At 42.1% G+C, this 14,169-nt stretch overlaps 1 protein-coding gene across 2 annotated transcripts in view; it reads right to left on the bottom strand.

Moving 5' to 3' along the window:
* Positions 1-3,349: 3,349 nt before the first annotated feature.
* SGCG (sarcoglycan gamma) overlaps positions 3,350-14,169 on the bottom strand; it is a 42,361-nt gene continuing 31,541 nt past the window's right edge. For both annotated transcript variants that reach the window (XM_079903409.1, XM_079903410.1), the window contains exons 7-8: positions 6,420-6,543; positions 3,350-4,068 (exon numbers count right to left, since the gene is read on the bottom strand). In XM_079903409.1, the coding sequence (XP_079759535.1) occupies positions 3,895-4,068; positions 6,420-6,543 (298 nt within the window). In that variant the 3' untranslated portion in view covers positions 3,350-3,894. The remainder of the gene's footprint in view (positions 4,069-6,419; positions 6,544-14,169) is intronic.

Below are 14,169 nucleotides of genomic sequence, written 5' to 3'. Positions count from 1 at the left end.
TTTTAGATTTTGAAATTCAGGGTAAGGAATTTTGGACCTGAACTATTTTTTTATTAGGCTCCCCTATTTTGCTTTTTTTTATTAAAAAGAAGGTGGAAACTGCCAGCTGGTGTGGGCATAGCTGCTCCTGAGAAAGGGGTTGGAACAGGCCTTCTGCACTCGGGAGCGGGTTCTGTGCTTCCCCGTGAGCGGAAGGGCGGAATGCTCCACAGCCTCCGGGGGGAGACCAGTGACGAGCCTGAGAATGATGGGAAAATGTTCAAATAGCGTTCAGTCAAATAAAGAGAACAGGTCTGCTTTGGGGACTGGTGGGGTTGTCTTTCATTAGCACCAGCTGACATCTTCTGTCCTTCCAATATTTTGCAGACCTCAAGGATAAAAGCTAGTAGAAAACAGCAGTTAGATGAGATTTTAATGAGTCATGTATGACTCCGGCTTCTACCAGAGACAGAACCGGCAGGAGACACACGGACACAGACCTGGGAAGAGCTCTCCTTCCAGGAGCTGACTCGCCATCGCGGAGGCCGGCAGGTCCGCGACCTGCAGGGCACGCACCCCACAGGCAGGAGCTGCAGTCGGCAGGTGGAATTTCCTAAAACTCTGACTTCTGACGCTTCTTCTCCATTTATCTTGTTTTGACAAGTTTGGCCTAAAGTGTCATCACTCCTTCATCGGTCTGGAAGCCGGTCCCGGGCCCCCCATGCTGTCAGGTGTGGGCGAGACTGGGGAAGACTTGGATACCAAAGCCAACGCGAGGTACATTTTACTGAAAAATAAGAGCTGTGTGTTTAAAATTTGGGCTTGTTTCTCCTGTAGCTGCTAAGTGGCCCGGGAAGTGCCCTCATTTATTCTGGATACAAAGCCCAGGACAAAAGGTGAAGCCGCACTGTCAGCTCAGAATCCACCTTGTGTCCTCGGTGCCCTTAGACCCGCTCGTTCCACCCGCTTGTTTATACGTGACCCAAAGTTTGTTCGGTTATTAAACCACAGCCAATTTGCAGTGGCATTTACAATACGGAGAAGCCAGCTAAAGCCAAGGGAGAAGAGGCGTGTTGGATCAGGGAAGGGAGGGGACGAGAACCAATACAAATCGACCCAGCCTCGCAGGAGCTCCCACCCTGCTTCCCTGTCCGCGCACAAGTGGAGACTGACCTGGGGGTGCCCGGGAGGGTGGGGGGACCTGAACTCGTGTACGGGCTGCGGAGTCGGAGCCTGCAGGGGTGGGAGAGGTTCGGGGTTGTTCTGCTGAAAGGTCTTAGCAAGTCCATTTTGCTGCAAATCCAACTTTACCATTAAAGCTGATATTTTGATCTTCATCTTTTTCACTTGTGTCTGCTTCTCAGTCGGTTCGGAAGTTGGAAAAGAAACAAGGGCCGTTTTGCGAGGTCACTAAAATTATGAGCACTGGACGGTCGGTAAGCGCTTAGGGTGTAGGGCTATCCGTGTGTATCCGTGGGTACGTTCATAAGCATGGCCTTGCACCTTTAATGGAAATTTAAGTTACACTGTATAATGTACTTAAGAAGACAGGTTTATGTAACACATCTTAGAATACAGCCCATCTAAAAGTTCTTATTCTAAGCAAGGAGAAATTCCTGATCACTCTGTAGAATGAAGCTAGAAACAACTTTAGGGAGGATTCCATTATAGCAGAGGAGCAAAAAGATCTGATTTACACCTTTTGTTTAAAAGGTTCTATTCCCCATACTTTCTCTTTGATTGTTCTTCTCGACCTCACTTTATCATCGGCGTCATTTTTTTTGACATGTACACACGTTCTATGAGAACCAAACTAGTTTAGAAATGTTCCATGGCGATCCTGTGTTCCATCTACATCAACTGGGCTGGAAGACATTTTTCTTTTGCACAGACATGGTACAGGAAAGTACATATGACACAAAAACGGCGACATTATTTACTATGACAATAGAAATGTTAGAGCAAGAAAGCAGACATTAATTTTAAAAATCAGGACTCAACTAAATGGAAAAGGCAAACACCAATTTATAATCTAAAGCCCTCCCCCCGCCCCCAGAAACTAGGAGCATTATATTCAGAGCTGAGTTTGCCCTTAACTGCTTAGGAAACACTGTACTTTTGTTTTGCAATCTCAAGTGTTTATGACACTAGTAATTTAAAAGTCGTGGCGTCGTCAGAAGTGGGCTGCACTGTTAACACCTTGTCAAAACAGCACTGGAAATAAAGACTCACTTTTCTCTCAGTTCTGAGACTGTGGAAAGTGAAACTGAAGTTGTGTTTATAGTTATAAATCCTTTAATTAGAAAGTTGCAGTGCTGGGCGTCCCTGGTGGTGCAGTGGTTAAGAATCCCCCTGCCAATGCAGGGGACACGGGTTCGAGCCCTGGTCCGGGAAAATCCCACGTGCTGTGGAGCAACTAAGCCCGTGCACCACAACTACTGAGCCTGCGCTCTGGGGCCCGTGAGTCACAACTACTGAGCCTGTGAGCCACAACTACTGAAGCCCACACGCCTAGAGCCCGTGCTCCGCAACAAGAGAAACCACTGCAATGAGAAGCCGGCACACTGCAAGGAAGAGTAGCCCCCGCTCGCTGCAACTAGAGAAAGCCCACGCACTGCAACGAAGACCCAACGCAGCCAAAAATAAATAATAAATAAATAAATTACAAAACCCCCCGAAGTTGCAGTGCTGTTGGTCCCACCATGTCTTGTGCCATGTGGGGATTCTAATGCTAACAACTGGTTAAACCACAAACCAAAACCGACACCCATGGCTCTGTGTGCCGAAGGGCATTTTACAGAGTGAGTGAGTGGCCTCTACAAAACCAACGTGCTCCTGGGTTCAGTGTGCCCCCCGGATGCAAACACACATCACACAGCCGACGGCGAGTGTGAGAGGCTGACTCCGTGAGGGCCCACCTGGTCCCTCACCTGTCCCGTCAGGTAAGCATGCCTGCTGGGCACCTGGGAGCCCCTGCCTACTCGTGGTGCGATTATGGTGGGTGACAAACCCCTTTGGACTTTAGTTTCTCCACTTGTCAAGCGAGCACCAGCCCATCTGCGCAGGTATCAGGTAGACTGGTGCCGCGGATGGAATGAGACACAGGTCAAAGTTGTCTGAAGTGAAAACCGATGTGGAAATGCAGGGTCACAGTTTAGTTTAATTTTAACAGATACTGTGTGACCTTGTGACTTGTCTCATCGGAACCTTTTTTATCACCAGTAACTGGGGGAAAAGTAGTACCTACCACAAAGAGTTATGAGGATTAAAGAAAGTAAGACAAACTGTGAAGTCTGTGAAAAATGTACGTTGATTTTCATTGCTCATTGACTATATAAAGAAAGCATGGTTTTGTATAATTTATTCCTCTGACTACATATTGAAAATCAAATCAGCCTTAACGTCCCTCCAAAACTTGAAGATTTTCTTGTGAAACCTGACACACGTTGCATTAAAACGAAGAGAGCACTTACAGGTTTTACAGAGGAAAACCTCATGGAACTCTCACGGCACCTCAGCAGGACCACAGCTACTCTCATGGGGAGTCAGATACCCACAGCTGATATTCCACACAGCAGTTCAATATTTCACTGTAGATCGACGCGTACAAGAAAGGGAAAGTCACAATGGTTCTGATGGAAATGAATCAGTCTAGTGGAATCAACACATTCTCCTGATAGTCCTTTGACTTTTGTGTCTAAGGTCCAGCTGCCACTTTGAGATCATGGAGTTTCATGGGAACACTTGCACTGGTACATTTTTCTTTCTGAGCTCCTTTCGAAAGCAGGTCCTACTTCCTTTCCATGCGCCAACTCAGCTTTACTTTGTCGAGTTGCTCCAGGTGTGAAGGCTTGAGGTCAGCACTCCAAAGCTCACCGAAACGAGGCAGGTAGCTCCGTGGAAGACGCCCCTGGTTTAGAGGCAGATGTGACTGTTCTCGTGGCATGTGGTACCCACGCCGGCCACAGACAGGTAAAGCTTCCCATCTGGACACGCACAGATTTCGTAGAGTCCCTGCAAGCTGCTTGCGGGACCCTGAGTCCCCTGAGCCAACTTGGGTAAACACATGGTTTCAGCATCGAGCACAAGCTGCTTGGGAGAGAACGAGAGATGAAGTGGTCAAGGAGGAATGGACGCAACAAGCACGAAATTAAATGCTCAAATCGTTCCAAGCAAATTCGCTCTTTCTCTGCAGAGAAAATGAAGTAGGCATCTGGCTTGACCGAAATCCTATTACAATTAATCTGATTCTTTAAAAGCCTATTTCTAGTTTACATCCAGGCAGGGGATAAATAGTCCTTAGGAACTGGAGGAAGTCATTTTTTTCTTTTACTCGTTGTGCTAGGCGAGCTAGAAAAACGTATGATGCGACACTTTTATGCAGACCTTTCAGAATTATTTGACCCAAATAATACAATCTTTGCCTGATTCACATTTACCTTGTGTTCCACTTTGACCTTCAGCTTCTCCTCCCTATCAGGATAAAGTATTTGATACAAGCCACAGAAGTAGATTCATCTTAGTCATTTTAACCTGTGATTGTTGGAATTTCTCCTGATTTTATTTTCCTGTGAGAGGCAATTAAATTCATCCTAATAGCTGTCAACCATTTCCCCAGCTTTTAAAATACGATTTGAAACTCTACTGCCTTCTATGAAATGCAGGAAGGCAGTAGACACACAGACGACTAAAATAAGATGAAAGCCACTGGATTTTTTTGTTCCTATCGAGGTTTAGTTGAACTGAAATACAAACAAATGGCCATTTATTGAGATCTGGTGATCTGACAGCTTAAGGCAATAAGTGTGGTCACACAGAGCAGACAAGCCTGACCAGGGCGCTCACTTATCAGAAGGAATTAAACCCTGTTTGGGGAGGTTCCACATTCTTCGTCGCCAACAAGGTCGGACCCCTCCTTTGTTTCACGTGGCTCTCATCCTGTATACTCCAAGCTCTTAATAAACTGGCGTTGGCGTCTGCGTCCCCTCTCGGGATGCTGACCTCTTCATGGAAGCGGTGGGTGACAGTACACATGCGTGATAGGCAGGCTTTGCCCTGGGGTCTGGGTCACTGTCAGAGGAGGAAGTCAAGTGGGTCTTATTTTTTTAGAGCAGAACCTATTTAGGTTATTGTCTAATGCTTTGGGTTCTGCCCAGTTCTTTGCTTTTCCCTAACTTGCTGGCTTCTCCTCTCTCCTTTCTCCTGGTTAATTGGTTAATTTTTTTCTAGTTGTTTTTTTTTCCTGTCCTTCCAGCAAACTCTGATCACTGATGGTCCATATACTGCTTTGTTGTTCATCTTCATTTGCCTTTTTGGGAGAATATTTTCTGGGAGGCCAGACATCTCTTCACTTTGAACTAGCTCCCAGTAATAAGGGGTATCAACTTCAAGTACGGGTCGGGCTGAGTGCTACTTGTAAAACGACACCCAATTCATGAAAATAAGTAATATTATTTCAAAACTAAGATCAGTATAGATTTTTTTCAAGGTAACACGCTTTCAGTACGTAGTGACATTATGATTTAGTAAAAAGATTCCAAAATTCCTGGCTTCCACTTTTGCATTTACCTGCTCCATGCATCAAAACTTTGTAAGTTACAACCTGCAGGGGCTTCGCCTGATGACTTTGGTTTCCCACCAGCGGGCTGCCCTCGAGGGTCCTGTGTACTCAGGGGCTGCCTTAACAACACCTCCCTCTTACTATTAAATTAGTATCATTTCAAAGCTATCTTACCGCACTGGGGTCTCATAACCCTGTGACACTCTGATGTAAATACTAGTTCCTGTACTTGACCATTGAGGGGGTAGGCCCAGAGAGGCCTGTTAACGTCCCTGAATTCACACAGTAATTGGCAAACTGGTCTCGCACTAGAAAGGTCAATAGTGGGGAGCCTGTACCCTGCTGCCCGTTATAGCCACAGTTCGTATCAGCGATGTTTTATTTCTGGACCTGAGGTTCCGGGTTTTTTCTTCCTGTAGCTCTTACTTTTCATATTTAATTTTCGCTTACCCAGAACTTGGTGCGAGCGAGCACCCCTGGCAGTAACAGATGACGGTTGTCACAGGTAACTCCTAGTGACAGCCCTACTGAGGGCAGTTGGCTCACCAGGAAGTGACAGCACTGATGTTCTCTGTAAGCTCTGAGAGTCTAGTACTTTTTCAAAGCTGACAACAACAAGAGACTCGACAGCACAAATACCAAACAAAGCAGTCTGGATCCAACACAGAATGATTTTAACCTTTCTTGGCCCTTCTTTCAGTGCTAAATTGTCTTCTCCTTCCTTTCACATTTTCTGTGCTATGCCTTTCATGACGTTTCTTTACAAACTACCATAAATTTACTATGCCGATGCCTTAACGGACAAGCGTGTCATTCGTGCTCAGGGGACGTGAGGCTTGTGCAACGGGAGGCCCACCCCGCCCCCATCTATTGGACTCACTGTCCCATCACTGCTGTGAAGAACGATGTCCATCTGGGAAAGGGCCTCGATTTTCCCTGCAGCAGCTTGAATATGAACGCCCTTCGGGGCGTCCATGCTGAGACTCCGTGTCGGGGATTCTAGTCTGAAATGAGGGAGAGAAACCAGGAAAAATAGCATAAGAAACAGCCACCCCAGGAATCCCCCAACCAAGGGCTTAGCATAGAAAATATAATCAGTAAGGCATATGGTATTTTCACTCATTCTTGAATGCTAACATAGGGCACGTTACTCATTGATAAATCCAGAAATAAAGTGCAGTAAAGAATTTTAACTTCCCATCAATGGAGTCCATGAAATTAGCATCCTCTGAAGACAGATGCAAACACTAGACAGTCCTAGCCCTGTGCAGTAGCTTTGACGGCGTGGTTAGCACTCTGGCACACCACAGCAGAAGAAAATGCTATTGGTGAATATCTCTGGAAAACTATTTTTTAGCCAAAATACAAACTTCTTCGGGAAAAAGAGAAATTTAAGGGCAACGCGTACATCTGCTAACACGTTCACAAAATAGGATGTAAATCTGGACTCTAGGTGTTGTTTGCTTTTTTTTTTTTTTCATTTAGGAAGATTACAGGGCAGATGCAAAGATTTCTTTTGGAAAAATACTGAATTAATGGAGTTGACAGGGTGGAGACTGGCCTCCGCTGGCGTTGTTTTTGTAAAACGTCTCAGCATCTCCTTGGGATGTAGTCAAACACAGATACAGAACCAGGAACACAGGAGCAGAAAAATTCTCTTATTTGCCTCCGCCTGGAAAAGACTGAGTTTCCACCAGATGGCACAACGTGATCACTGGACAGGTTTTTCAGCTGCTCCAACCTGACTCAACCAAAAGCTGAAAGGGCGACTTCCTTGAAATGTGTAAAGCTCCACAAGAAGGAGAACACAAGGTGGAGGGGGGCAGGAGACAGAAAGGGTGACGTTTAAGAGGAGAGAAGGGCCTGGTCATGAATTTGCTGCTGAACTGACTGACTGACCAACTTTTACAATTCTTTAAAATTGAAGTCGAGTTGACTTACAATGCTGTGTTAATTTCTGCTGTACAGCAAAGTGACTCAGTTATACATACATATATTATTTTTAATATTCCTTTCCATTATGGTTTATCATAGGATATTGAATATAGTTCCCTGTGCTAAACAGTAGGGCCTTGTTTTTATCCATTCTATATATAATAGTTTGCACCTGCTAATCTCAAACTCCCAATCCCCCTCCCCCACCCCCCCCCATCCCCCTTGGCAACTGCCAGTCTCTTCTCTATGTCTGTGAGGCTGTTTCTGTTTTGTAGATAAGTTCATTTGTGTCATATTTTAGATTCCACATACAAGTGATATCACATGGTTTTTGTCTTTCTTTGTCTGACTTACTTCACTTGGTATGATAATCTCTAGTTGCATCCATGTTGCTGCAAATGGCATCATTTCATTCTTTTTTATGGCTGAGTAGTATTGATCGACTTCTAAATCACGTGGATTGTTCCCTTTGATCAGCAAGTTTCTTGTCTACCACTATTTGTTATGGAAAACAAAGCTTCCTTATGTACATCTCAGTATGTAAGACCTGATCTGTTACACATTTTAAAATATTACTTTGAGTGAGAGGAAACAGACATTCCTAGAATTTACTGGTCAAATTCTGTTGGGTTTAGGTGTTGGGGAAACACGCTGTATCTTCATGAGCCTGGTCTGCTGATCGCGGGCCCCTTCTGACTTTGCTAACTGCCTGCATTTCTCCTGCCAGAGAGAAAGAAAGGAGAGGGGAGGGAAGGCAGGGGAGGGAGGTGGATGGGTGAGCAACTGCACAGGTCGGGCCTGTTCCAGGGACCGTGGTGAGGGTGAGTCTGCTTCAAAGACCAGTTCTCAAACCGCAAACGACCTCAACAGGCCCTGTGACTAGCTGTTAACGGCATTATACTGCGATACTCCTGGGAGAGCAACCTTCGTCCCCTTTGCCTCATTTCTATCCTTGAAGATGAAACGTTTCAGTGCAGCACAGGTGTAGACACATTTTACCCAAACGGCTGAGATTAGAATGCTCTGAAGTGCACCTTTCTGTGAACGCGTTCAACAGTGGCCGGATATCAAAGACCTCACGTTCATGTGGGAAAATAAGCAACAGCAGACAGAAAGGGTGAAAGGGAAAAGCTGCAAGAGTGTGTGTATGTGTGTGTTGTGTGTGTGTTTGTGTGTATCTGTGTATGTGTACATCTGTGTGTATGTGTGTGTATATGTGTACGTTTGTATATATGTGTATGTATGTGTACGTGTACGTGTGTATGTGTATATATGTATGTGTGTATGTGTACGTGTATGTGCGTATGTGTGTCTGTGTGTGGCTAGCCCTACCAGACACTGAAATACCTTTTAAAGTTTATTTGAGTAACAAAGTTGGTACTTGGACCTGAATAGACAGCTGAGCAGGATAGAGTAGAAGCTGCGGAAACAGACCCAGATGCACAGGGAAATCTTATATATGATAAAGGTTGCATTTCAAATTGTGGCGGCAGCTACATAATAATGCAGTTGCTGGCACCTGGTTGGCCAGCTGGAAGAGAGAAAATTAGACCCACATCCTTGTATCTGTACCTCATACAAGAATAAACTCCAAGTGGATCAGCGATCCAAATGTAAGAGAGAAAGCCGTACAAGAAACGTGGCTGGCGAGTTTCTCTTCCTGTAGGGAAAGTCTTTTAATTATGGCTTAAAATCCAGAAGTAAGAAAAGAAATGATTAATAAATTTCAGTACATAAACATTAAAAATTAATAGAAATATAATAGGAAAAAGGCTAATATTCTGAATATGTATATATTTTAATCCCTACAAATCCATTTTGAAAAGTAATTAAAGAAGCAAAGAGATGAAGAGTCAATTCACAGAAGAAGCAACCTTAATAACAAAATAAAAATATGAAAGATGCTTAACCACACTAGTCATCAGGGAAACAGAAAGTAAAATAACACAATATAACACACATCAGATGAAAACTATCATAAACTCCGACAGTGCCGAATATTGGTAAAAACGTGAGGAAAGACCAACTCTTACTGCTCATGAATTAGACATCATTGCAAGCACTCTGAGGTGTACGTTGGCCAAGTTTGGTAAAACAGTTTGTTCAGGCCAAGTTGGTGAAACTGAGTACGTTCATCCCCGAAACCCACACATTCCAAAACCTGGTAGAACAGAAAACCAAGCAGTGCGCTTCATGGCTGTTCTAAAAGAATTTTGAAAAACGAGGCACCCATTACATATTTTAAGTTAACATCTAAATGTTTTATCATACATTTAAGTATCTGCAAAAGATGTAATTTCTTCCACATTATAAACATGGTTATTTTTTTAAACGAATCTAAAAATCATGGAGATTTGATACCTGCCAACCTAGAGTTGACGCCTGTGTTCCTTCTGACATACCCTCATTGTTTGGGTTTTTGAGCATTTCTTACTTATTGGCTATAAGATGCTCTAAATTCATCTATATTCCCAGTCCTAGAATGAGCCAAGGATTTCTCCAAAGAATCCTGATTCCTTTTGTTGGAGAACGGTATGAGAAGCCAAGTTCTGGCTGCCACTGATTTTAATTACTCAATCTCTCATTCCTAGAACTTCTTTTTGTTATTTTCCAAATATTCTGTTTTCATCTTGTCTTTGCCTTACCTTTGTATTCAAGTTGTTTTTTTTTTCTTTCTCTTTGAGCCTTTTATTCATACCTGTTTTAAAATCTCTTTGTTTTGCTCTACTACTTGGAGTTTCAGGGGTAACCTGAAGTGGCTGCTAATTCTTCCCCACGGTAGTTCAATTCCTTATTCATTTGCCTTTTTCTTCTTCTTTTAGTAAGCTCATCTTCAGCAAGATTTTTTTTTTCCATGAGTGTTTTTATGCCATTAATATCTTCAATGTAGTTTCTCTCTCTCTCTCTCTCTTTTTTTTTTTTTATCACTATTGGTTTATAGACTTGGTGCAATTTTTTTTTTTTTTTTTTTTTTTGCGGTACGCAGGCCTCTCACTGCTGTGGCCTCTCCCGTTGCAGAGCACAGGCTCCGGACGCGCAGGCTCAGCGGCCATGGCTCACGGGCCCAGCCGCTCCGCGGCATGTGGGATCTTCCCGGACCGGGGCACGAACCCGTGTCCCCTGCATCGGCAGGCACACTCTCAACCACTGCACCACCAGGGAAGCCCTTGGTGCAGTTTTTAATGTTAATTTTCCAGCTTAGAGCTCCTGCACAATGAGGTAGTGTGGATTTAGTCCTCCTAATGCTCGCAACTCATGATTTCTCCTGGGTAACTTTTTCAACCCATAGCCCAAGATAGCAACTTTCTTGCAGCATCCTTGGGCTAGTAGGTAAATTGAAATACCTGTTTCACAGAGGCCAAGATTTATGAGATATCTCAGTTTGGGCATTTCATATACACTAGGCTATACGTTAGAATCTCAGTCCCCATAAAATATTAAAGTCCCAGCCCCTAATCTCTATGGGATCCTGATTTCTCCCTGCGTACCCTTGACCTAGCTTCTCCTGTGCTCTGACCATGAATTTCCTCTTTATTACTGGGACCTGGGAACTAGCTTTCCTTGGTTTCTAGTTGAGCAATATTTATAAACTCTTATTAAGCAAACCAATATTTACAAGTGTTTGAAACAGGAACAGATATTTCCATGTCTGCTCATTTTACTTAAGTAATGAGGACACATATATATTACTGACTGTGTGCTAGGCATTGTTTCCACAAATTTACGAATAATAACATATTTAATCACGTCACATCCCTATTGGGTTGCAGAGGCTTTGCCGTTTACCCTACCGTATCCACATCTACTGATTGCTTAAGTTTCAGTTCACGTGCCTCCTTATCTGTGATTTCATCTCAGATCACCCTGAAGAATTCATGCTCTTTTTCTTATGCTCTCACTATAATTTGTACCTTCATCATAGCAAAGAATTATGTTGTTTTAACTTGTTTGCATGTTTCTTTTCTCAATAGACTTTAAACTCACTAAGGTCAGGGACCATGCCTTTTATCACTGTAGAACCAACATCTATCATAGCCTCTGGCATATAAATACACTTAATACATTTTCACTAAATTAAAAAAAAAGATGGAATTATATCATGTGTGAATGAGAAGTAGCTTTAAAACAGTATGTCAGAGTTCACCCTTTTTTTGAGGATGATTTTGCCATAAGAAATGTAAATCTAGCTTAAATACAAATTAATTATATTTTTGTCTTAACTAAAATAATAATTGTTACCCTTTCATGACTACAATTTGAGCAAAGACCAAAATTTGAATTGTGATATTTAAACGTGTATATTTCAGAGATCTTTTTATAAATGCCTCATGATCTTAACCCAACAAAATCCACATTCAAAGTTTTCATGGGTCAGTTATGCTATTCCAGGAATATCTTTTTACTTTACTCAGGCCAGCAACAGTAATGCTACTGGACAGAAATAAAAAGGGAAAGACAGTTTACGGCAAGAACTTACAGAAGAAAATACGACTCTCGTGTACTCCATCAGTGGAGCCTGGTAGTAAATCAAAGAATAAATCAGTGACGGGTTCACTTGCATGGTAGGAAGAGGGAACAGAGGGTATATGGATGGGCTTGGGGTCAGAGCTGAAGTTAAGTCATGAGTTGGTTACATGGTTTTCCTTTGTGCCTTAGAACGCACTACTATCTAGACCTCAGCGTTCTCTTTTATAAGATGGGGATCGAATTGATGAGTAAACGAGACAAATTACGTGACCGCACCTTTCCTGACCGTGGGGCATTCAGTACATATTAGTTCACGTCTTCCATCCAAACCTCATTCCTTATTGTAAGCAATTCCTTACAATTTCGTTACATTCTCAATCACTTTTGTTGTAACATTTGGGTTATGTAACCCTTGCTTAGTATCACCCTTTAGAAAGCCAGAGAATAATACCCTTCTGCCATTTCTTTTTTAGTAAGGGACTGCTGTAGAAGCCAGCAGATTTATTTCCTAATGGGAAAACGTATGATGAATTGTTTAATTTTGAGACCTGTAATTTTAAAATAGTGACATTTATTTCAAAGAGTGGCTTGGCATCTCTACAATTTACATTATTTTATAATTCCAAAATAGTTTTAATGGGATTATTTTTTAAAGATATTGAATCATTTTCCTCTCCTAGGAAAATAAAATGTTCTTTTCCCTTAACTATAATAATTCTGTAATATTAATCTTATGGTCCTTTATCAAAATCAATGAAATTGTTATAATTTAATTGTCACAATGTATTTTTATGCTGCCAATGTTCTCTAAGTGGGTAAGATGAATTGAACTCTCATTTGCTTTTGATGAATATTTAATTAGACATTAAAATTAAGAGAAATGCTGAATTTCCTAACCCCAATTCCATTTTGTGTGAATATCTACTTGATAATAAAAATGATTATTTGTATTCCACTTTCAGTTTAGAAAAAAATATTTTTAACTTAATAGCTTATTAAATCTTTCCTAGAACACTCTGAGATGTGCATTACTAACAACTTTTTTTAAAGTTTTTTTTTGATGTGGACCATTTTTAAAGTCTTTTATTGAATTTGTTGCAATATTGCTTCTGTTTTATGTTTTGGTTTTTTGGCTATGAGACATCCGTGGGGATCTTAGCTCCCTGACCAGGGATCAAACCCACACTCCCAGCATTGGAAGGCGAAGTCTTAACCACTGGACTGCCAGCAAAGTCCCTATCAACGTTTTATATATGAGAAAAAATAGCTTCAAAAGGTTAGTTTGGCCAAGGTCACCAGGCTTGTCTGTAAAGCTGGGATTCCTACTGTACATTATTCCCTATTATACGTAATATGTTAACATGTTAATTGTCTCCTGAATATTTTTCAAGTTCAAATTCGAAACGTGATTTTAAGTGACATTGTAGACTTTAAGACATTTGTTTTTAAAAATATTATTTGTTTTTGTTATAAAATACAAATATACTATTGGAATAAACAGTTACAGCAGCAAAGAACATTCAGTAGCCTAGTAATAAAGAATAAACTTATATATGGAACTGGGTGATTTTATATATTCTGCTAGGATGTAAAGATATACCAAAGGTTGAGGATATTGTGCTAAGTGAAATAATCCAGTCACAGAAGACAAATACTGTTTGATTCCATTTAAATGAGGTACCCAGAGTCCTCAAACTCACAGAGACAGAGACTCGGATGGTGGTTTGCAGGGGTTGCGGGGAAATGGGGAGTTAGCGTTTAATGGGCACAGAGTTTCAGTTTTGCAAAATGTAAAGAATGCTGGAGATGGAGGCGGGGGACGGCTGCACAACAATACGCGTAGCTTAGACTTGTGAACGGTACACTTGAAAGTGGTTAAGATGGTAAATTTTATATTATGTGCATTTTGCCACAATTGAGAAAAAGATATATCAACTTTTTTGCGTATATGAATCCGTCAAGCTCTCGGTTTTATAACATTCTTGTCTCTAGTAACAGTGCACATATTTAAAAAATGTAATGTAAACTGAGATTTTTAAGAACGCTTTTTGCAACTTTCAAGCCCATATAAGACACCGTCCTCTTTCACTAAAACGTGCAGTGTTTGCCTCAGCTGATGCTCTCCAGGGAAGAACGAAGGGTCTGTGGACCACATGAACCGTAGCCCCATGCGTGGCATGTGACTTGAAGCGTGAGGACAAGCAGATATTCGTGGGGTCTCCAAGGGA

Source organism: Stenella coeruleoalba, assembly GCF_951394435.1.
Source record: "Stenella coeruleoalba genome assembly, chromosome: 18".
Classification (NCBI taxonomy): domain Eukaryota; kingdom Metazoa; phylum Chordata; class Mammalia; order Artiodactyla; family Delphinidae; genus Stenella; species Stenella coeruleoalba.
The sequence above is the reverse complement of the archived record's forward strand: the minus strand, read 5'-3'. Positions and strand labels throughout refer to the sequence as shown.